The 23,007-nt window shown below is 32.5% G+C and overlaps 2 protein-coding genes across 6 annotated transcripts; one reads left to right on the top strand and one right to left on the bottom strand.

Moving 5' to 3' along the window:
- Nucleotides 1-943: 943 nt before the first annotated feature.
- On the bottom strand, nucleotides 944-4,718 carry LOC148610357 (uncharacterized). 3 transcript variants are annotated; one of them, XR_015914813.1, is made up of 3 exons: nucleotides 4,640-4,711; nucleotides 3,698-3,996; nucleotides 944-1,213 (listed from the first exon to the last, which is right to left on the bottom strand). XR_015914813.1 is itself a non-coding variant. In XM_088542881.1 (3 exons), exons 1-3 carry the CDS (start codon nucleotides 4,643-4,645, stop codon nucleotides 1,145-1,147), a joined length of 333 nt encoding a protein of 110 aa, XP_088399007.1. In that variant the 5' UTR covers nucleotides 4,646-4,718; the 3' UTR covers nucleotides 954-1,144. The 3 variants fall into 3 exon arrangements, 1 of the variants encoding a protein (XP_088399007.1); XR_015914812.1 differs by having other exon boundaries at nucleotides 953-1,213; nucleotides 3,698-3,955; nucleotides 4,556-4,695; XM_088542881.1 differs by having other exon boundaries at nucleotides 954-1,213; nucleotides 3,698-3,955; nucleotides 4,640-4,718.
- LOC148610356 (beta-1,4-mannosylglycolipid beta-1,3-N-acetylglucosaminyltransferase brn-like) lies at nucleotides 4,173-16,676 on the top strand. Of its 3 annotated transcripts, none has more exons than XM_088542878.1 (3): nucleotides 4,173-4,191; nucleotides 9,662-9,795; nucleotides 15,480-16,676. In XM_088542878.1, the coding sequence occupies exon 3, from the start codon at nucleotides 15,515-15,517 to the stop codon at nucleotides 16,586-16,588; it is 1,074 nt and encodes a 357-aa protein (XP_088399004.1). In that variant the 5' UTR covers nucleotides 4,173-4,191; nucleotides 9,662-9,795; nucleotides 15,480-15,514; the 3' UTR covers nucleotides 16,589-16,676. The 3 variants fall into 3 exon arrangements, with proteins under 3 accessions (XP_088399004.1, XP_088399006.1, XP_088399003.1); XM_088542877.1 differs by lacking the exon at nucleotides 4,173-4,191 and adding an exon at nucleotides 4,220-4,573; XM_088542880.1 differs by lacking the exons at nucleotides 4,173-4,191; nucleotides 9,662-9,795 and adding an exon at nucleotides 4,219-4,573.
- Nucleotides 16,677-23,007: the final 6,331 nt, after the last annotated feature.

The raw sequence follows: 23,007 nt of genomic DNA, 5'->3' as shown, positions 1-23,007 counted from the left end.
GTCCCGAATTTTGCTCTTAATAGTGGCTTGTCCGTTCTTTGGTCCCAGGACGACTTCCATATGAACACGTGAGAAAGGTTTTAAGAATATATTTAAAACTTTACACAGATAATTAGTATAATAAAATACATATTAAATTGGAATGTCGTTTTTGAGGTTGGCCATTTTGCATATTTTGCTATCCCGTTTTTCAACTTTACGTGGCGGGTTATCACTAAATTTTCCTTTATTCTATGAGTGTTTGTATTACTTCTTGTTTCTTTATCATCAGTATTTATATGTAATCCATTTTAATCAGTTTACTTTATTGAAATGTTGATCGTCTATGATTTCTGTTTTCACGTTCAGACCATGTACTTGGATTTTAATGTATATGAATTGTCTCATTGTTCACGTTTTACTTTTCCTTGTCGATAGTTGGTTTCAGTATCAAAACATGGATACCAACTAGAAATATTTTGCGCAAGCTTACAAAGAAAGCACCCCATCCACGCTTTGAATGCATAAAATATTTAACCCTTTGCAGTCCTTCGACATCAGTTATACTCCCAAATGCGCGTCAACATATGATTCATTTTGATTATCTCAACAGTCTTTTGAATCCATCATGCACCTCTACATAGGATGGTCAACATTCCTATTTACTTTTAACAAAACCTGTTGAGTTGGTTAGAAGGAAATGTGTTTAGAAATTTACACCATATAAACATGTACATTAGAGTATCCCCCGTTAGGGTCCCCTGACAATAACTATACCTGTTCGTGAACATTATTCAACCTTCCTATAAAGTTTCATCAAAACCCCCGAGTAGTCTAATAGATGTAACGGTTAGCGGAAATGTGGACAGAGGGACGGAGAGACAGACAGACAGACGGAGTGATTTGTATATGCCACAAAAGTTGTGTTTTACAATCGCGTGACCTCACAACACTGGTTTTAGAGCACATATGTGAGCTTCATGAATGATTAAATAATACATGCATAAAGAGAGAAACATATATATTCTGGTAATTACTGGTATTTAGCGACGCAGGTAATATGTAAAAAACTGTTGGATTGACCAATAATTGGCCAGAATAGTTTCTTTATAAAACAGAAACATAAGTATCTTCTGTTAAATCTGAATAAATATGTAATTCCTGATTAATATATTGTACTTCTGCTGCTTGGTTTTGGGGAACTGTGTAATACTCTTACGTGGCACCATTCTGTCTGAAATAAATTTTATCACTTTCAATAAAACAAGTCACAGACGTTATAAATAAATTTGAAAGCAAAATATGGATGACAAGTGGCAACTGCGGCTGCACGTTTGATTAAAGCGATAATCTAGTTTAATAATCCTGAGACAGAGAAATTGATATTATTACCAAACTGAGTCCAAATATCGAAAATGCATAAAACAGATTGTATCAACAATTGGTACACGAGTAAGACTTTGGAATTCCTTTCATTACATTTTGAATATGATTATTACACATTGATTTAAAAAGTATAAGATCCAATTACGTAATATGCATCTGGTGCATGTGGCCAAACAACCCAATGAAATTAGACCTGAGTCAAGCGAAATTTAGTATTGGACAGACAAAGATTTCTGATACTTAATTTGTTGCAGGAATATCCGTTTCAGTAATTACCCAGAGTGAAGTGAAAAAGAGACTTTGAAATATTTGGATTGATCGACAAGATAAATAAAATGAAACACATACTAAAAACATATTCAGGAAGGAAACCAAATGCTATTTTCAATAATCATTTTGCCTCTACCAAAATTGTAGGTAAAATAAAAAGAATCAATTATTATGTCATTTAAAGAGAATACGATATTTTATGAGATCGATTCAAACTGATAATTAGATTTGTCATACAACGAAAATTCATATACAAATCTGTCAAAAAGACAATACCCTCACCTAGGTGAAGACCACCCATGAGTCATCAGAAAATGACGTGGGAAATTTCATCCTACAGGATGCAGTGGTACCAAAACAACATAATACATAGGTACAGTGAAATAGTCACCTCGATATGCGCCAGTAACATTAATTCAGTTGAAGGTGAAAACTAAAAAATACATACAAATGCCAAAATTCCCTAATTTGGGACATACGCAAAATTGCGACGGGGTCAAAAAAGTACTTTGGCTTGATCACAAACCTCTTTTTTTATAAATCTGACCGCTCTACTATGGATTGCATTGCATACATTTTATCATGAAGGGGTAGTTCGGTTACTATTCTTGCATGAATATACCTTTATCAAAACGAATCGTAAAGTCAAAAGGAAGAAACTCTCTTGCCGATATAACGGGAAATTCATTTGAAAAGTGAATATCATTTGCTAAGATCATCTTGCAATTTAATATGAATAGATATGGTTTCAGAACAAGAGTTACGAACGAATATTTAGTCCGAAAAGTCAACTACAAAATGCGATATTAATGTGCAACAAACAGCGATGGTGGATGGTATTAAAACACCCGCTGAAAGTAATATTGTCTGATGTAAATTCATTCGGCATGATGGGCCAGTTTATATTTCGATGAAACAAAGGCATGGCAGAACACCGGAATAAAAGCGACAAGAAAGTTCTTGCTTTGTTTTCACTATTTGTTGAGTCTGTAAAATCGATTACCAGGAAAGCTGAAAGATCGTTCAATGGGGTCAACGTAAGTTTTTACATTTATGATGTTCAGTATTTTTTTAATTATTCAACACAAGAAGATAAACTTTTTTTCTCTTAACGTCGCCGTCACTATGTTTATGTTTGTATTAATTTACATATGTCCATATGTTATGAGTTATTTGAGGTGTGTGTAATTCAATTATCTAACACAGATCCAAACCTACGTGGATTTGTTGTCATGATTCATTTTGTACTATTTTGCATTGTTTTTTGCTACAAATATTCTCTAACAAGCACAACATTCACCCTTTAACAACTGGAAGCGGAAAGTTTTTAGAATTTGAGATGGAGAAATAAGTTATTACCACGACTAATTATTTATCATTCAAATAAGATAAATGTGATTGACGTGTAATGTTCTTATATGTAAAATGACTATGCAATTTATAAATTCATTTGTTTGATTTGCAGACAAAAGCACAATGTGAAGTAACTTGATAGCCAAAGTTAATTTGTTAATTGTCGTTTGTAGAAGTTTGTTTTAGTGTTTTTTTATATTGATTGATGTTGTTTTTGACACATTATTGGCTAGAAAACAACTAATAAAATTCAAGAACAATAAAAGAAAACAACTACGGAAGCAAATATTATATGGATGAAATAGAAAAGTTCAACTATTATCTTTTCTTGAAACATACAACTGATAAAACTATAAGAATGAGAAATATTCCACAGACTGCAGCAACTGAAATATTATTTCATCTTCATTATGTTTCTTTCATACAGCATGACAAGGATGCGCTATTGAGATACTTGTCGACAAAATCAAAAACTATTTATTTTTTATGGGATCGAAACTAACACGAAAAAAGGAAAATGACTTATTGACTTAAGTATATCTTACTAACTTTAACAAGGTGTTTATGTCGTAATACATGTTCATAACACGCTTATGTGAAATTGTTTTTGTGTAACCGATTTATTCGATATCTTTAACATCATGATTGCTTCTCAAAGCGATTTCGTCTTTAAGGTTGAAAATAATAGCCATTATTATGAAGCACCCACCAATAACGTTGGAGGAAATTCATCACTGGTGTCACTCGTAATAGCATTGGTAGTTCTTGAATCATTCAACCATAAGTTTGATGAAGAAGATGATTTGATATTTTGAGATATAAACGTTGCTGTTTGATACTCTATGCTTAATGTTCTGTTTAAATGCATTGACGAAATCCTGCTGGTTGGTGTACTCTTTGACAATGATGTTGAATATGATTCGTCTGTATTTTCCATCAACATTACTTCAGTTGTTTTTCTCTGAAACTACATGTATGTTCATCAGACTCCCATTTCCCCATTTTTTTCTAATATTGAAATAAAACATGGAACAGTATGAAAGCCACATTTATTTTATTTCACAACTGTATAAATTATTGATGAATTAGATCACGTGGAACTGACTTTATCTTGCTTTGTGACAATTCTGTGAAAAAAAGGTGGATAACAATATGTGTATACTGTTACAAAAAGTATAGCTACTGAAAGAAAAATATCTTTAGGTATTTTTAATTTTTGGAAAATACACATCTAAATTTAGAGTTCTCCGGCTTGATATAGAAATATCGTCTTAAAAAGGAAAGATAAAGTAATATTATGAAAACGTCGTTCTAATCAAGGTTACATATTCAAGTAAAGATCTTAACTAGAGGGATGTTATTAGCTTCAACTCATATTGCGGAAAAGAACACGTTCTGAAATGGGTTTTTAACATTTGGAAATTTGACAATAATGACATTCAAGTGTTAGGACGACGCCATTGTGTAGCAGTTGTCATACATCAAATATGGCCGGAATAGTGTGATTATCAAAATAAAGATAACAGATATGCCGTAAAGTATTGTGAAAAATATAAGTCTATCTTACAAACAATGGTTCTGTAAAGTAAGTCGTTGTGATATCATTATATTTATCCAAATAATTTTATCTTGTACAATACTTTTTACTCACAGACATCTTACAGGTGAAAATTTATAGTGTGGTTTCTCCTTCAATAGTATTTCAAGAGCCATTAAAATATTGATTTTCATAATCTATGTCATTACAATGCTTAAACATTTTTTAAAGAAAAAACTTCATATATGTTCTCTGAAAACTTACTATAATGAATTTAGAAATTAAATCATAACATCTCATAGAACAAATATCAGTACATCATTTTATATCAGCATCTTACAACTATTTAAACGTTTATATGTATTATACTTCAACGGTCGGTCATAAAGGTCATGTAAACAAATATTCGACAATATTTTGATATTGACATTTCAAATTATTTTGAAAACTTAATGCTGAAATTACCTTATTCAAAAACAAACAGCATAAAATCAACAAAAACTAGGTCTAGAAAGGTTCTCAGGTCACGCAAGATACTTACAGTGTATCTTGTTGATGATAAAAACTTCACTATGCCTAAAGTGTACTATATTTCAAGTCTTGTTGGATGTAAACCATGGGCCAGAATACTCAGGGGGACTTATTATTACGTAAGTCGGATTTTTATTGATGTATTTTGGAACACTTGTCTGCCTGTTTGCCAAAATATAAGTGCAGCGCTGCTTCATAATTAAAGAAATGGTAAAAGCTTTGATTAGTGAAATGGCAATTACTGTAATGCATGATTTTTTAAATTAAGAATATGCAAATATTGAAGCATTGTTAGATACCAATGTAAAGTGAAGGTTTTAAGTTGATGAATATACGATGATTTTAATTGCAAAGTATTGTCAAAATGTCAGATACCATCTACCCCCTATGTTCACAATAATAATTCGTCAAATTGGAGAGTATAGATTAGAAACCCTTTTGAGGAATTTTTCGCAATAAGGCAATGTTTCATTTGAATTTTTGGACATATTAGTTGATATTTTTATTGGACAAAATATGACAGAACTACATTGCTTTTTAGACACATTTATCTCAATTCATCATAATCAGTTAAAACTACACATGTTAAGCCAAAATAAAGTAGCCTAGCAAAAACTTATAACTAAATAAATCCAACATATATGTTATAATCAACATTGTTTCTTCTTTTTTACTAGAATTATTTTATTGGCTTTCATTGTTAAAAAATGTCATACCTAAATATCCTGATTTTGTACTACTATGATGCTCTGATAAACGTCTACGCAATGTATTCTACAAAATAGTATTGGCTCAGTCTTTTGGTTCGATAGTCCTAATAAACTGCGCATGTAAGTGTTTTTCAATACTTTATTCGTAAATGCAGAAATATGTTGTCAAACAAAGATTATATATTCTTACAACCTTTAGTCTTTCACCCTTTATCATCTGAACTTCTATTTGGGATATAATAAATTACATGCAATTACAAATATATTTAGAATCATTAAGGGGGATCGAGGGTATATATTTGAAATGACAGATTTTTCTCAAAAATACAATTTAATGTATGTATTAGAAAAATGCAAAAAAGTAGGGGGGCACCGACCATATAAACTGGCTATCCGTTCCTTAAATATAGGTCACTTTCCACATATTTAACCCAAATTTAACAAAGAATGCTGGGGACATTCTTTATTCCCTACCAAATATGGTAAAAAATATATGACACATGAATTACAGAATTCCTTTAAACTCTCAGATTTTAATCCATTAGTAGTGAAGATTAGAAAAATGTATATGTCACCGTGCGTTTAAGAAAAATAAACAGCAAACATGTGTTCCAATGGCAACAAAAATTGACATTTTCTAGTCAAAATCAGGCATTTATTGTTAGTGTTACAAAATGATCACACAAGGCAACATATACATACATTTTATTAATTAATATTTTTTGAATGTTGCTTTTATTATCCTGAATGAGGTCTATTTGGGAAAAAAAATAAAGCGTTCTGTGGGAAAAATCATAGATTTTATGAATTGAGTAATGTTTACTTGATAACTTGAGTTTCTGATAGATGTCAATAAAAGTTTGCATCTGGCTGGTGATTAGAAAATCTTGGAGAAGTTTTTGGTGAAAATATTTTAATGAAAATATTTTAATGAAAAAGTTTGTTTATTGACATGTACCTTGAGTCCCATAAAAAATAAGGGTTACGTTATTATATGTAGGTTAAATGCAAAGGGCAGTAAAATGAGGTTTAGGCTATAATGGATGCCTTTGGTTTACTTTGTTATATTTCAATAAAATATTGAACATGTTTGTTGAATTATCCTCCTAAGTAAGCAGAAGATGTCCGTATAGTGTTTCTTTTAAAGGAATACACAATATAATTTATAGAGATACAATAATGAAATTGCATGTAGAATGGAGTGATCTTATGGATGGTTAACATAATAAAATTGAATGGAAAATATGTATGGGGTGATTTTATAAAAAAGAAATTACCTAAAAAATGAATATAGAATGTGTATTGGGTGATTTTATATAAGGATAACATGACAACATTGAATGGAGAATGTGTATTGAGTGATTTTATACAAAGATCAAATAGTAAAATTGCATATAAAATGTGCATGGAGTGATTTTATGTAAGGTTAATATGGTAAAAGTGAATGAAGAATGTGTATAGGGTAATTCTATATCAGGAATACCTTATGAAACTGCATGTAGAATAAACATGGAGTGATTTTATATAAGGTTGATATGATATACTTTAGATAGAATGTGTTTTGAGGTAATTTATACAAGGATGAAATAATAAAAATGCATATAAAATGTGTATGGAGTTATTTTAGATAAGGAATACTTACTTAAATTGAATGTAAAATGTGTATGAAGATTTTTATTTAAGGATAACTTAATAGAATTTTATAAAGAATGTGTGTGGGGTTAACTTATGTCAGCAGTTCTCCATGAAATTGCTTTTATATGTAAAAATCTTTATTATTTATTAATGTAAATGTATCTATACAGTGTTCCACTGGGCCTTAGTTTTGCAACATGTATGATGGGTCTGGCATATATCTTTCAATATATGTCAAGCATTTTAATACATTTAAGATACTATATTTACATGTAAATATAGTTATACATACACATTGCATATGTGTATTCATTACATGTCAACATTAAAATACTTTTAGAAGTATAGGCTCAAGTTCTTTACAAATCCAACAGGCAAACTCATACTTCCAGTTGAAATGAGCCTTTTGATTTTGATTCTGATAAAATGAACTCTAGTATCCGTTTTCTTAGTCAGAGTACTGCTTACAACATGCAATGTTTTTCAGTTGGTTTTTTATCAATTCTATGAGTATTTTGGCACATAACATAAAGAAAACTGGCCAAGAGTATACCTGTTCGTATGCAACTTTTACGATTTTAAAAACTCAGTGAAAACTTGGTGAAGACTATCTTTTTTTCAAATTTTCTTACGTTCTAACAATTTCATTTTTTTCCAGCTTACACAAAAAGTCAGAAAACAAGTTCTTTAAGACCAATATTTAATAAATACATCCACAAAAAACGTCCCGGATGCATGAATAGTTTTAAATAACGGGGAATATTCACATTTGGTCTCTATTCCTCACCAACATAACATTTTCAAAACGACTAGAATGCTAAAAAAAACTTACGCTGTCATTCCTCGAAATTCGTTCTCAGTCAAAAATGAATTGTAAAAAAACCGCTGAAAAGTGTACCTGGATCTATTTCGCAGTATTTCAAGATAGAAATTTACCATACGCACAGACCAAAAGCAGTTCACTTTAAGTATACTCGGACATAAAATATCCCTAATATGGCTTATGCATGCATATTCTTGATCTTTAACGCGTTACACCAACGTACTTTCACGCGTAACCGTATACCCTCAACGTACTCATATATTGATATGAATATTGTGGCTTATAAAATGAAAATGTTTTTCCCCAAGTTGATGCCATCATTGATTTAGTTTGACCATCACTTTGATGCAACCAATGAGGCTGAGGATGTTACAATGATGTTTTAACGTCATTTTTACTTAAATTACGTTTTTCCATTTTAACTATTTGTCCTCTTACTGCCTTTTTTATGAACAATATAACCGAAAAATCTACGTAAATATCTGAGACAAATAAGATTGTGTATCTGGGGGTGGGGGGTAGCTGAGCCAAGTCGAAGTGGAGAAAAATCAATGTTGCAAGACAAGTGCAAAAAAAAATATGAATTCACACAGATTAGCTTAGACTGTATATTAGATGCTCTTTATCAATATCACAACTCTTAGACCGGTAAACATAAACATTAAAGCACACAAAATCAATAATCAACATCATGTATGTGGTTTTGTCCAAAAGTGTACACATAAACCTGACTGTTTATTGCAATGTTAGTTATAAGATTGCCTTTTGTTCATTAAGCCTGACTAATTACTGTATTACTGTTTTGCGATTTTTATCTTATGAGATGTTTTTTTTTTCTTTTTTAAAAAGAAAATGGGATAAGGCTCCGCCCTTGCATCCACATGTTCTAGTAGTGCAAATCAGAAAAATACTATGAAAACTCGTTTTTAGTTGATTTAAAAAAAAATTAAAAATGATTTTTGATACAGGGAAATAATGTAAGTTTGAAATTTGGGCAAACAACTGTGATTTTTTTTTATTCAGTTAGTATAGTACTTGATAAAATCACATGATAGTTTAAGATATGCACTGGGTACTTATCCCATTCTCTTTAAAAAGTCAGAACTATTTACATTAAAACAATATCATGCAAAATTCCTGAAAATAGATATAAGCATATATGATACAATAAATAAACATACATGAAGTTTCATTCGCATGATTATATTGAATTTTGAAAACTATTTACCAAGTACATGAAGTACTAAAACATGCTTGTAGGCTATGCTTGAATGATTACTTTGGTTCAAATTGTTTTTTTTTTTTTTTATAATCACGGACTCTGTCAGGCTGAAGCTGATCATCTGTTTCTTGTTGGCTTGTAAGCTTTTTAATATAACACGTACCTTACTTTGGTATTTACTGTTATAACTTTGCATCGTTCTTATATTGTTTTAGTTCTGCCACTGCAATTTTGACAACCACCTGGCGTTGAGTGATATCACAAGTGCTACATCTACTTTATCATTAACCTTCAGGAGTGCCGCAGCTGTACGAACAATAGCATTACGACCATAATTTCTTTTTTAAAGGTGATTTGATATTACAATATTAGCATATTCACATTCATAGGTGTTGTTAAAAAAAAAGTGAAATAAACTCATTTCTTTATTTCGTTTCTAAACGTTCTCCGATAAGCATTTTATCATGACTGTTAGATTTTAATGAACCATTTCTAAGACCCTGACAGTTTAGATTGATGTTCTCCACCCCTACGTATCACTACATTCAGCGTTATAACAATGTACTATTGAGTTTACAATGCGGGGTAAATGAGGGGACAATTCATTTATTTCACCATTATTTTTTTTTTAAAACAACGCATTTATTATACCATATGATCTTAAATGTAAATCGTCTGCGAAATAAGTATTTATTTTCTTACTTTTTAGCTTTAGAGGTACCAGGAAATATTGACACTAAATGTGGCATTTAAACCCAATCACAACTTCTCGGCCAATCTCGTTGATTCCGAGCATTGCCGGGATTGGCCGAGGATGTACCGATTGCTTTTAACCTTGTTTGAATTGACCTTGTCCCCTTTGTATTGTACTGGTTTGTGTTGTATCAGTCCATAATGTACCATACGATCCTATCATTGCTATATTTATCCCTACAACAATTGACGCATCACCGTCAGTAGAATTATTTTCTACTAATACACCACGTTCACCTATTTTAGTAGCTTTTTTTAAAACCCAATGCCTTTTCACTGATCCATTCGGATTGATAAGTATTTACCATACAGTGTTCATGGTCAGGACATTCACATCCTTGTCCTGGCAACCATTTTCCAACCCAGCATAACTTATTAAAAATGTCATGTTATTACATCATGGTTATTTGTTTCATTTTCACATGCAGTACATTATTTTGGGTACATTCCTGTATGCTCCATTTATTTTTGTTTTCATTTCATGGTGTGTATTTAGAGCATTATTTTCATTTTTAGTTCGAAACCTTTGAAAAACCTCAAGTTTTGTTACTTTGTATGTATGATTTTAGTTATTATATGTGTTTTGTTGTGAATGTCTCTTGTCCAGTTCTGGTCTTTGTCCCTGGATTACATTCTTTTGATTACCGCTATAATCTTGGTTCCCTTGATTACTCTTTCAGAATGCTGAATTGTGTTTATTGACAACATATTTGTCCAGTGTGGTAAACGCGTTTTTCAACAAACTGTCGGCATTCTAATCGGAACAAAATGAGCTCGTCTACTTGCGGACCTATTCCTTCACTCTTTTGAGGCTTACTTTATAGCTTATCTGATCCAAAATAAGGAACATAGTTTATTTAGTTCCGTTAGTCGCAGTTTCTTTATAGATGACGTATTATCGTGAAACAATTCTAGTTCGGGGATTATATTCATCGCATCTTCCTTGATGATACTTGAGATAAAGGAAACATTGTAATACAGACACTATGAAGTCAGCCTGAAATCTTGACCTACACTTAAATATCAATGATAAAGTAAATTGTGACCAAACTATACAGCCACGACGACGACTTTCTTTTCCTTATTGTCAACTTTCCTTTCATCTGTGGCAATATCTCTTCAGCACCTGTGTATGGAGTTTTCAATCACATCTCATACAGTATGCAAAAGCCTGCCCTAACTACGAAGACTTTTTGTACCGCGCCAGACTTCTTACAATTAGGCGTCTGGAAATGGGTTGTTTGGCTACAATATCTGAGTCATTACTACAAACGTTTAATGGTCGTAATCATAAATTGTTACGGTGGTTCCATATGCATAATGTAAACTGATTTGTTTAACGTGTCTTATTTTTTTCTTCCCTCTTTCGTGAACCCTGAACTTGATTTTTTATGAGCAACTCGTCTGGATTTTCTAGTTAATCAGAGGACGCTTACCCTACCGGTGTCTCTGGTCCAAGCTCTAAGTGTTTAGTGAGTTCTGAGTTGCTCATTTACTAATGTTACTTTGTATGCATTATTTTAGTTATTTTGTGTTCTTTGATGTGTGTCTGTTTACATGTCTGATCTTTTTTCCACGCAGTACATTCTTTTGATTTTCGCCAGGATCTTGGTATGAATTTTTCGTATGGTATGCTGCGTAAATCTGATCTTTCTTAGTTTTACAGTAGCTGTATGGGATAAACTTCCCATTTCATGGGGTATGGGAGGAAATGGGGAATAGGGCATGGGGATGGGGCATGGGGCTATGAGGTATGGAGCATAGGAAATGGGATAAATGAATGGGGCAATGTGGAATGGGGCGAGTGAATAATTTTGATTGGTCAATCGAAAAAAAAATGTTCTGCCACAATGTTCCCGTAAGCAACGTACCTATCATAATTCTATGATTGTCATAGCAATTGAAAGGATAATAAAAGTCTTTTTAGAATAATTTCTTTATATTTAGATGTATTGCAGTTCATCATTTATTTCTGGTCATCATACATTAAAAATGTTCGCGCTTATACGATTTCGAAACATACGTCATTTTAAAAAAAAAAATAGACTGACATAATTTTGTGTCACAATCACTCGCATGATTAAACTATTGCTAAATTGAACATATTGAACAATAAAAACTAGACCACTTTTTTTAAATTGAAAACGTTGATTCTCTTTCATTTGTCAGACAGATATGACAAGTGTCGCAACTACGAACCAGATACTAATAATGCAATTTTTGAGAATTGGACTGAAATAAATGTGTGGCAGCCACACATATGATTATCATGTTCTCATTGGTTTACATTCCAAACAATTATTTTAGTCCATTAAGGAAATTTCAAGTGTTAACACTTTTTCAAATTGCAAAAAATGACATTTTGAAGATTTTGTATTGAAATATGTCTCAAGCACCAACCGGATACTAATATTGCCATATTTTATATTTAAAACAAAAATGAAATAAAAATAAATTAAAAATGGACCATTATTTAGATTAGAACTGTTTGCACTCATACAGATTGTAGAAATATGTCATTTTTGAGAACTTTGACTGAAATAAATGTGTCGCAGGCACACATATGGTGCTAAATTTGACAATTTTTACATTCTTAATTATTTTAGACCATTATTGAAATCTCAAGGGTTTTTACTCATTTAATTTGCAAAAATGTCTCATTTTTAAGAATTTGGTCTGAAATATATGTATCACAGCCATCAACATAATACTTAAATTGACAATTAGCAAATTTAATACAATAGTTTAAGACTGGTATGTATATAAAAAGTGTTCGCACACATACATCTTGCAAAAATGTCTCATTTTGAAGATTTTGGATTGAAATATGTCTCAAGCACCAACCGGATACTACTATTGCCATATTTTATGTTTAAAACAAAATGAAATAAAAAATAAATTAAAAATAGACCATTATTTAGATTAGAACTGTTTGCACTCATACAGTTTGTAGAAATATGTCATTTTTGAGAACTTTGACTGAAATAAATGTGTCGCAGGCACACATATGGTGCTAAATTTGACAATTTTTACATTCTTAATTATTTTAGACCATTATTGAAATCTCAAGGGTTTTTACTCATTTAATTTGCAAAAATGTCTCATTTTTAAGAATTTGGTCTGAAATATATGTATCACAGCCATCAACATAATACTTAAATTGACAATTAGCAAATTTAATACAATAGTTTAAGACTGGTATGTATATAAAAAGTGTTCGCACACATACATCTTGCAAAAATGTCTCATTTTGAAGATTTTGGATTGAAATATGTCTCAAGCACCAACCGGATACTACTATTGCCATATTTTATGTTTAAAACAAAATGAAATAAAAAATAAATTAAAAATAGACCATTATTTAGATTAGAACTGTTTGCACTCATACAGTTTGTAGAAATATGTCATTTTTGAGAAATTTGACTGAAATAAATGTGTCGCAGGCACACATATGGTGCTAAATTTGACAATTTTTACATTCTTAATTATTTTAGACCATTATTGAAATCTCAAGGGTTTTTACTCATTTAATTTGCAAAAATGTCTCATTTTTAAGAATTTGGTCTGAAATATATGTATCACAGCCATCAACATAATACTTAAATTGACAATTAGCAAATTTAATACAATAGTTTAAGACTGGTAGGTATATAAAAAGTGTTTGCACACATACATCTTGCAAAAATATCTCATTTTGAAGATTTTGGATTGAAATATGGCTGTCGCCACCAACAACCAGATACTAATATTGCCTTTCTTGTTATATTGATATGATATGTGACCATTATGGACTGAAGTAAATGTGTCGCAGCAATATATATGATGATTCTTATCACAATTTTTACATTATAAACAATACTTTTTTACCAGTAACGAAGTTTCAAGTGGTCGCACTCCTTCAATTTGCAAAAATATCTCATTTTTAAGAATTAGGTCCAAAATAAATGTGTTACAGCCTCACAGGTAATATTTATTTTGACATTGTTTGCATTTTAAACAATAATATCAGTCCATTATCAAAATTGAACTAACAGAAATACGTTGTTTTGTGGAATTGGGACTGAATATGTAAACTAGTAAAATTAGTGTTACCAAAAATTCAATTTAATATAAAGCAAAAATATTCATAGATACGTTATTCCGAGTCATTTTATGAATTAGATTCGTTAACAATTTATACATTTACTTATCATATTTATAGCTTTAAGAATATTTAGCATGCTTATTTATCATGCAGCTCGTAGTTTTGTTAACGCGTCTAATATCGGTAATTCTCGAACCCGTCTGCGAGATTCTAAAATCGATATTGATTGTACAAAAATTGTTGATCTAAATGCAATATATGGGTCTGATAAAACATGAACTTTCATTTTACTTTTCGGAATGGGGAATAGGGATGAGACAAAAGGAAAAAATGCGATGCAATTGGGGATGGAGCAATGGGTAATAGGGCTATTTGGAATGGGGCAATGGGGATAAATGGGGGATGGGGCTATGGTAAACGGGGCATGAGGCAATGGTGAATGTGGTATGGAGCAATGTGGAATGGGGAATGGGGCAATGGAGGTATGGGACACGTGGATAGTTTATCCCATACAGGGACTGTAGCAAAAACCAGACATGTCGTAAAAGATTTTAGCATGATGCAAGCTATCGGTGGTCAAATTTTCGTGTTAATTTGTTAAGCCTTGTTAAATATTTCACTAATCTTTTCCACTGACACAACTAGACCAATCAGAACCAAATTTGGTATGAATGTTCCTTTATATGTTCTGCATATAACTGATTCGGGGATGTTTGATCCATCGAAAAACATGACGGTTGTTACTAAGAACGAATATAGGATTAGAGAGCAGTTTGTCGAAAATATCTCCGAAACTGTTAGGTTTACCCAAATTCGGACAGTACGTAAAATGTCCAAAATAATGAGATCTATCTGTGGTCAAATTTTCATATAATTCTGCTCAGCTATTGTTGGAGTTATTGCTTTTCTTCGATATCCTTATGCTACTTTTAATTTTGTTACTTTTTAAAATTTTCTCCTCAGAAACTATTGGATAGAATATAATGAAAATTGATATGATTGTTCTTTAGGCATGAGCGTTAGGAATTTACATCCAAGAATATATATTAACATGATTATGTGTTATCTTAGAGTGTAATTTCTGTAAAGGTATTTTTTCATCATTTTATTCTTTATCATTATTTACAGTGGCTATATTAAATAACATGTTCGTACTCTTACATTGACAAACGTTTGGTATTTCTTTTTTCAACCAGCTTTGACCTAATAACAGTAAAGACTTCATGGCATTATGACGAACATTCGGGTCTTATGCAAGCGTTCTGTAAAATGTAAAAGTGTGATTTTAGCAGTTATAACACTTTATTTTGTTTGGAGTACTATTCTGCTTCTTCAAGATGGTAGGAAGCCTACAGATGTCCTTAATGGAGAAGTACTCACAAGAGACACCACCACTAAGTTTGAAGTTTCTACACTTCGGTACAAATCAAATCAGCGTAGTGACAAAAGAAAGTATTTCCGATACAAGAATTATAAATATATATACAACCCGAATAATCTTTGTGGTGAATCCAGTGAATCCAATAGGAATGGCCATCCTTTCCTGTTAATAGTTGTGAAATCTAGCGTACTGAATACAAAACACAGACAAGGCATTCGAGAAACATGGGGTAGTTTCCATGATTCTCGTATTAAAATAGTGTTTTTACTGGGATATAAAATAACAATGGAAGATATGATAAAATTGGAATATAATCGTCACACTGATTTAGTTCAATTCAATTTCGTTGATCATTACTACAATAACACATTAAAGACTAGCATGGCTTTTGATTGGGTTGTAAGCCAATGTCCAGGAGCTTCATTCGTATTCTTTGTAGACGATGACTATTTTGTACATATTCCGAACATACTAGAATTTTTATATTTTCATATTAATAATAAGACAAATCAGTTGGTAGCTGGATCTAAGAATGTTCATTGGGAACCAATTAGGAATGAAGCGAGCAAATGGTTTATACCGTATGATGTTTATCCCTACAAGAAATACCCGCCATTTTTTTCTGGAGGATCATTCATAATGGACATGTCCGTTGTCAAAATGATAAGATATGCTATTCCGTCTGTTAAACTGTTTAAGTTTGACGATGTATTTCTAGGCATGGTTATGAAATCGTTAGGAATTACTTTAATGCAAGAAAAAAGGTTTTCCATCGGTTATCCGCCGCAAAGCAAACTCCATCTTGTGTTTTCAGCCCATAATTTTGCACCACCAAGAAACATATCATCGGAATGGATACGAATTACATGTGAACAACATAAATTGTTTTTGGACTTGTATGGTAATCGTAAATGCCTAAACTAGACAAACTATTGATCAAATCTGAATACTTGCATTTAATTAGAATTTGAAATTCATCGGCGAATGTAAAAAAATTAAAATTAGTATTGCACATGAACATTTCGTTACTGTTATGAAGATAAGTCGTTATAAGTTTCTTAAAATGAATTCCTGTATTTAAGTTCGGGGTTAATCTGCACGGAATGTGCGTGGTGACTTTAAGCATCTGTAATACGCATGGAGTTTTTGAGAGTTTCTACAAAGTAGTTTCAAAATAAAAAAAAAAATTTAGTGGAATCAGAGTTGCTCATTTACTTCTGTTAACTTATATGTATTATTTTGGTTTTTGTTTTTTTTTTTTTTTTGTATGTGTCTGTTTCGCATGTTTGATTTTTTTCCATGGATTACATTCTATTGATTTCTGCTATAATTTTTATACCCTTGATTACTTCTCTTATAAGGCTTTCTTTATAGCTAGGTTCTCTGATCTTAAAGATAGTGCACGTGGTATATGCTTCCAGTTGTTAATGGAGTTGTTCATTTAGTTTTTAATATTTGTACGTGTTATTTAGTTCTTTTCATGTTTATTGTTGTGCTTTTTTTCCAGTCTACTCTTTATCCTAGAAATATATTCTGATGGTTTCTGCTGGAATCTAGTTCAATGACTACTATATCCACTTTCGTTTTATCTTGATTTACCGTAACGTCTATCAGTTTAACATTGTCATTATTATTGTCTTGTGTTGGATCCATTCACCCTTGATGAGCCCCGAGAACACGTGTTTGGATGAGTAACTGCTGCACTGTAGATTTATTTAAAAAAGAGTTCAAACATAAGATACAGTCTTTGAACCGAAAAGCGCAACAATTTGAAGGATCAATGACATTGACTGATTGATTGCAGACTGATCGATGACCGGTAACCGACCTGATCGCAGTTTTGATATGGAAAATGACGTTATATATGTTTAAAATTAAAAATAGAGTAAAATAAACACATAAATTAAAGTTTTAATTTATTACAATATGTTTATATGTATAAACTTGACAAAGAAAAAAAAAATATTAAACACATTGACAGCTCTGTGGTCACATGATGCGATCACTAGTTTAATAGATCACTTTGACGAATCGTTGACTGTCGGAAAACTGATCTTTGATCGATGACCGATCGCAATTTTTGATGCACAGATCGTTTCAGTTACTGTGATTTTTCGTATCTAAGCTGTCATTTTCGCCAATATTTGTACTATGGATATATGGGCATTCGAATTCACTGATATCAATTTAACAGATTAACAAGATTTGTCTCCTATTTCAAATAAATGTTCAATTGATCTATGAAAGATGAAAAACCATTTCAATAGCGGTGGGGTAATATATTCTGCCTTTTTGTTGTAAAAATTATCGACGATATTAAAGAGTAATCAAGGGAACCAAGATACTAGCAGGAATCAAGAGACTGCAATCCAGGGACAAAACCCAGGCATGAAAAAAAAAAAAAAAAAAAAAAAAAAAAAAAAAAGACACACACAACAAAAGAAGTAAAAAGATAACAAAAATAATAGGTACTAGGCGACAAAGTAAATAAGCAACTCGGACTCCACTAAAAACTTGGAACATTGACTAGGTGCACCGGTAGGATAAGCGTCCTCTGCTTTATGTAAACACCCGCCAAGTTACTAATAAGTTCGGGTAGACGACCGAGAAAAGGAAAAGTTTGACACGTTGAACAAATCAGTTTTCATGGATCACTTGTGTACGAGTACGTGTACTCATACGTTATTCCAGACTTCATTCTTTTAGCAACATAAACAACACAAATAAGAGGATTTGATAGACAGAACATAACGTTTGACATTATTTTAGATAAGTATGCTTTTCTCACAACTATTTATGAATGACAATACATGTATGACATATTCAGTTACCTAGAATTCAATTCGAGACATTCTTTTTATCCATGTACATCGTGTTATTGAGGTTTTTTTATCCTTGAAACTTGTAAACTTTCATGTTTTTCATTCTATTTACTACGACCTGCGGTTAAGAATATTTTGTGATATCACGCTTTTGACTGGGAAAAGTTAAAGTTGTGTTTGTTATAAAGAATTGAATAATAGTTTACCTTTCAGAATCATTATTGTTTTAGTACTACTGTTACTATCATATTTTGTTAAGTACTTTTAATAGGAAATATTTTGACCTTATGTAGCCGATGCACTACTAATCGTTTAGACGATTTGATTGATTAAGTACATTATCGATTAAGAAAAACTGAAAGTACAAGTAGCGTCAAAGTTTAAAATAGACTTCTTTTCAAAATTTAATCATTTTAGAATCAAGGAACAAGTTCAATGTTTACTGCCTATCAGTCAAGTTTAAATTGTCAGGCCCTTTTTGGAAATTGATAAAACGTTGAAAAGAAACGTATTTTAGCAAATTGCATATACGGCAAACTTTGGAAAAGTTAAAGTCAAAAACAAGACAAAATGGCATATGTTTACCTCAGTTTAATTCCCGTCTCTATTTTTCAAAGATCTGTTTATCACGGCATTTACAACACAAACAACAAAATACTTACAACCTAGTGCAGAAGTGGCATGTGTCGCATAGTACATCCTATATACGATTTCAACGCCTGGGGATCCACAGAATTTTATGTTTAACCTACGGCAAACGGACATCGATATGGTGGTTATATTTTTAAATGTTTATGCGTTCAGCTTGAAGGTTAGTTAATTTGAAATATGGAAGGAACACCTGAAGAAAAAAAAATTTCAAAAATGGAGAAGTGGGCATCATGATTATATTTCAAAAGACGAAATTACATTGGTCATCAAGCCCGGGTATGATAAAAACACAAGAACAGTATAACGGTCATACTAGAATCTACGATGAGGACATCTTGGGAATAATCGAGAAAAATGGGACATTGGTTTTTTACGTTAAAGGTTATAAAAGCAACAAGACGCTTCAAATATTGATTGACAACGGATCAACAACCACAATACCCAGTTTCATGATATATAACCTTTGAAGTATGTCCTGAGTTACGAAGATGAAGAGCACATCCAACACGTGTCTTTCTGTTACAGAGATGAAACAAATATGACGTTTTATCCCGAAGGTCGGGGCAGAGATTTTGTTGTACCAGACACAATAATCGATGGTCATTACGCCTAGAGATGAGAAAGAGAAAACTAGGGAACCTATCGCCGCCCTAGCAGAAGACTTGAGACATATTGCCAAGCGAGCTTATAATGACTTCGATAACAGAGCACAAGAAGTACTAGCCTTGAATCAGCTGTACAAGAAGCTGTCACTAGAAGTTAAATTCCAATTGTGTACCAGTCAATACTGCAGAACAATAACAGAAGTAGTGGAAATTATTGAGCGCTCCGAAACTATATTAGGTGACACAACATATAAGAAGAGCATCAATAGTTGGAGCAGTGATTGCGTATGAAGGTAGAAACCTAAGGAAGCAGTAACGACGCAAGGAGTGGCCTTAGAAAAGAAGACATGTTTTCCCTGTAGAAAGATCGAAGGACTCGAAAAGAAGGGCCACCCTTTGGTTTCAATCAAGCAATAAATCAAAGAGGCAGTTCAAGAGGCCAATACAGAATGACTTACAAAGAGAGAAGCCAGATGGTATTAACTGTGTAATGATCTAGGTCACCTATATAAAAAATATCCGATTGAAGAATGATCTCTGAACTGAAGAGATAATTTCTACAACCCGTCAAACGAATTTTAGCACTCAGCCCAAGCAACACGACCAGGGAAATTTCTGACGACCACTGTCTGCATAGACCGGTTAACAATGGCAATTGTAAGGCCACACTAGTATTTACGATGATGAGAATTTGGGAATATTTGAGAACAACTGGATCATCGCTTTTACGTTAAAGGTTATATAGGCAACACGTCTCTTCAAATATTGATTGAAACAAATTAACATCCACAGTACTCAGTTTTAAGATATATAAACAGATTTAAAAATGACTGCTCAACTACCCTTGCAACCTACTGAATGTATTTTGTACGATGTAAACTGTAACCAACTCAACACACAATGATTGTTTGAATTAGGCAGAACAGAGTATCAAATAAAGACCCCGATACATGTATTTTGAAATAGATCATAATGCTATCCTAGAGAAAACTTTCTTCTGAAGTATTTGAATAGTTTTATAACCTGTATTTTTAGTTACTTGTGTACTAGTGTATTATATTGATGTACATGAAGTTGCTTATTTCTGCAATTTTGCACAGTATTGGGTTCCATTGAAAGTAATACAAGTTTGTATGAAGTTTGGACCTTTTCCTCGTTCGATTTTGTTTTGTACTATTTCCCAGTAGCAGTCGGGGCCTATAAGTATATTTTATTCAAATTTCTGGTTTTCGGACACGGAATGGGCGATTTTCAGATTACGTAAGTATGGTAATTTGAGGCTTCAACGTACACAGCGTTACTTAGCGGGGCTGCCATTTTTGGGACGATAAGCACTTCTATCGGTAAAGTATTACCCGTCTCAGTTTCCAGGTCAATGAAAGCCTTATCCATATGTCTTATGTTTCTGTTATTTTCACCGAACGTAAAATAGGTTAATTGTTTAGTTTTTTTTCGGTTTGATTTTGGAGATGTGAGACTAGTTCCTCTGAAATAAACGATTTCTGAGACCCTTCATCTAACAGAATGTTAGCAGTGGCACTATTTTGGTAGTTCCAGACTTGGGCGATTGCTGTCTTCAACAAAGCTTCTGTTGTAGTGTTAGCGGCTGATGTATTTAACGCTGACAAGGATTTAGTATTAACTGCATTCACAGTGGTGGGTATGTTTTGTTGAATGCGTGTAGGCTGGTTATCTGGCCTATTGGCTTGGTTACAAAGACTTGTGTGATGTTACATGCCCTACACTTGTATTTTGAATGGCACTCTGATCCTTTGTGTAAACCTAAGCAGTTGAAACAAAGTTGTTTCCTCTTGGCAATTGCGTAACGGTGTCGATACTGATAACTTCGGTACAATTTACAGGTTCGTGGTTTTTATCACAGTGCACGCACATTTTAACGGCGCTTGAAGGATTAATACCCTTATTGTGACTTACTTGTTCTCTGTTTTTGTGTTTGTCCCTCGGTGTCGCTCTTGTAATAAAAAATGCAGTTTGTGGCAAATCATCTGTGTTCGTATCCAAACGTTGCTTGACTCTGACTGAGGGATTCGAGGCCTCTGATATTGGACTCAATATAGTCAAAGAATGGATGGAAGCTGTTGACGGACATTCGGTAAATCTACGAGTTTCTGCATATGTGCATAAATAATCAGCCACTGTTGACCAAATCTTTCCTTGAAAAGTGTAATGGCTTCTTCGTAATTTGCATGTGATAACCCCGGAATGCAGCTACCTGCCTCTCCTTGTAGCTGTGCTTTCAAATATGTAAAGTGTTTAACATTTGTCAATGACGGATTGGTATGAACAGTGGATTCATATAATTTCCCAAAGGTTTGCCAAAGTAGTACATCGCCGGAAAACGTATTAAAGTCTTTTTTTTTAAGCTTGTGATAGAAGCCTGTGAAGGAATAATTTCAATTTCTGGTTGACTCACGCTTTCATCTTATGTACTAGGTATATTTAACGCTTTATTGGTGTGCTGGTCAGTATTGTGATTCAATCTAAGTGATGTAGATGCGGTAGCATTTTGTATTGTACTATATAGCTAGAAGATGCAAATTCAATCACCGATTCCTTCGGCAGATCTGTTTTTAACCCCAATTCAAGGTCTTGGTAACGGCGGATTTAAATATCTATGTGTTGATGAAATTCGTCAGCATCCAAAATCTCCTGCTCGACATTTGTCATGTCCATTGAATCTAAAATGTCACTATCATGTTTTTTTTTTGTAACTGTTCCTGTTTCAATGTAATATTTTGAATTGCACTCTGTACCTCCCGTTTATTGATAGATTCATCCTCAAATTTATCGTTTATCTTATTACTTAATCTGTTTACCGCAATTCTCTGACCACCTCTCACTGCCAACTATCTAACTTCAACATCATGATCAGGCACTAATGTCGTGAAGATAGGTTTCAGGATTAGTACTTCGCTTGTAAATAAATAGTAAAAAACAATCGTGTTCGTTCACTGTGTTTAAATTGTTGATACGACGTTACAAAAGTTGTAAACAATACAGGTACATTATAATAAGAAACTAAGGAAAGTTTAAGACGTGAATCCAGTATGATCATTGACTGTGGTCACGTAAACATATAGTTGAAAACAAAATTATTCAATTCAGTTTTTTTTTATTTTATTTTATTATTTTTTTTTGTAAGGAAAAAGTGCGAAAGAACGTGAAGACGAAACGGTCATCACATCACTTATGTAATGATTATTCTGCGGATACGTATTTCACTGGGGTAAAGCGGATGGAGAAT

Source organism: Perna viridis, chromosome 8 (genome assembly GCF_037379345.1).
Source record: "Perna viridis isolate PV_CMFRI_1.1 ecotype Kerala chromosome 8, ASM3737934v1, whole genome shotgun sequence".
Classification (NCBI taxonomy): domain Eukaryota; kingdom Metazoa; phylum Mollusca; class Bivalvia; order Mytilida; family Mytilidae; genus Perna; species Perna viridis.
This window is presented reverse-complemented; position numbering and strand designations above follow the sequence as displayed.

What these genes read in the sequence shown, in the direction of transcription:
- LOC148610357 (XM_088542881.1), bottom strand. An exon ending in AATTTCCTCCAACGTTATTG is followed by an intron (nt 1,214 to 3,697) that starts GTGGGTGCTTCA and finishes AATTTATTTCAG; the next exon opens with ACAGAATGGTGCCACGTAAG.
- LOC148610356 (XM_088542878.1), top strand. Translation starts at nt 15,515, where the DNA reads ATGACGAACATTCGGGTCTTATGCAAGCGTTCTGTAAAATGTAAAAGT.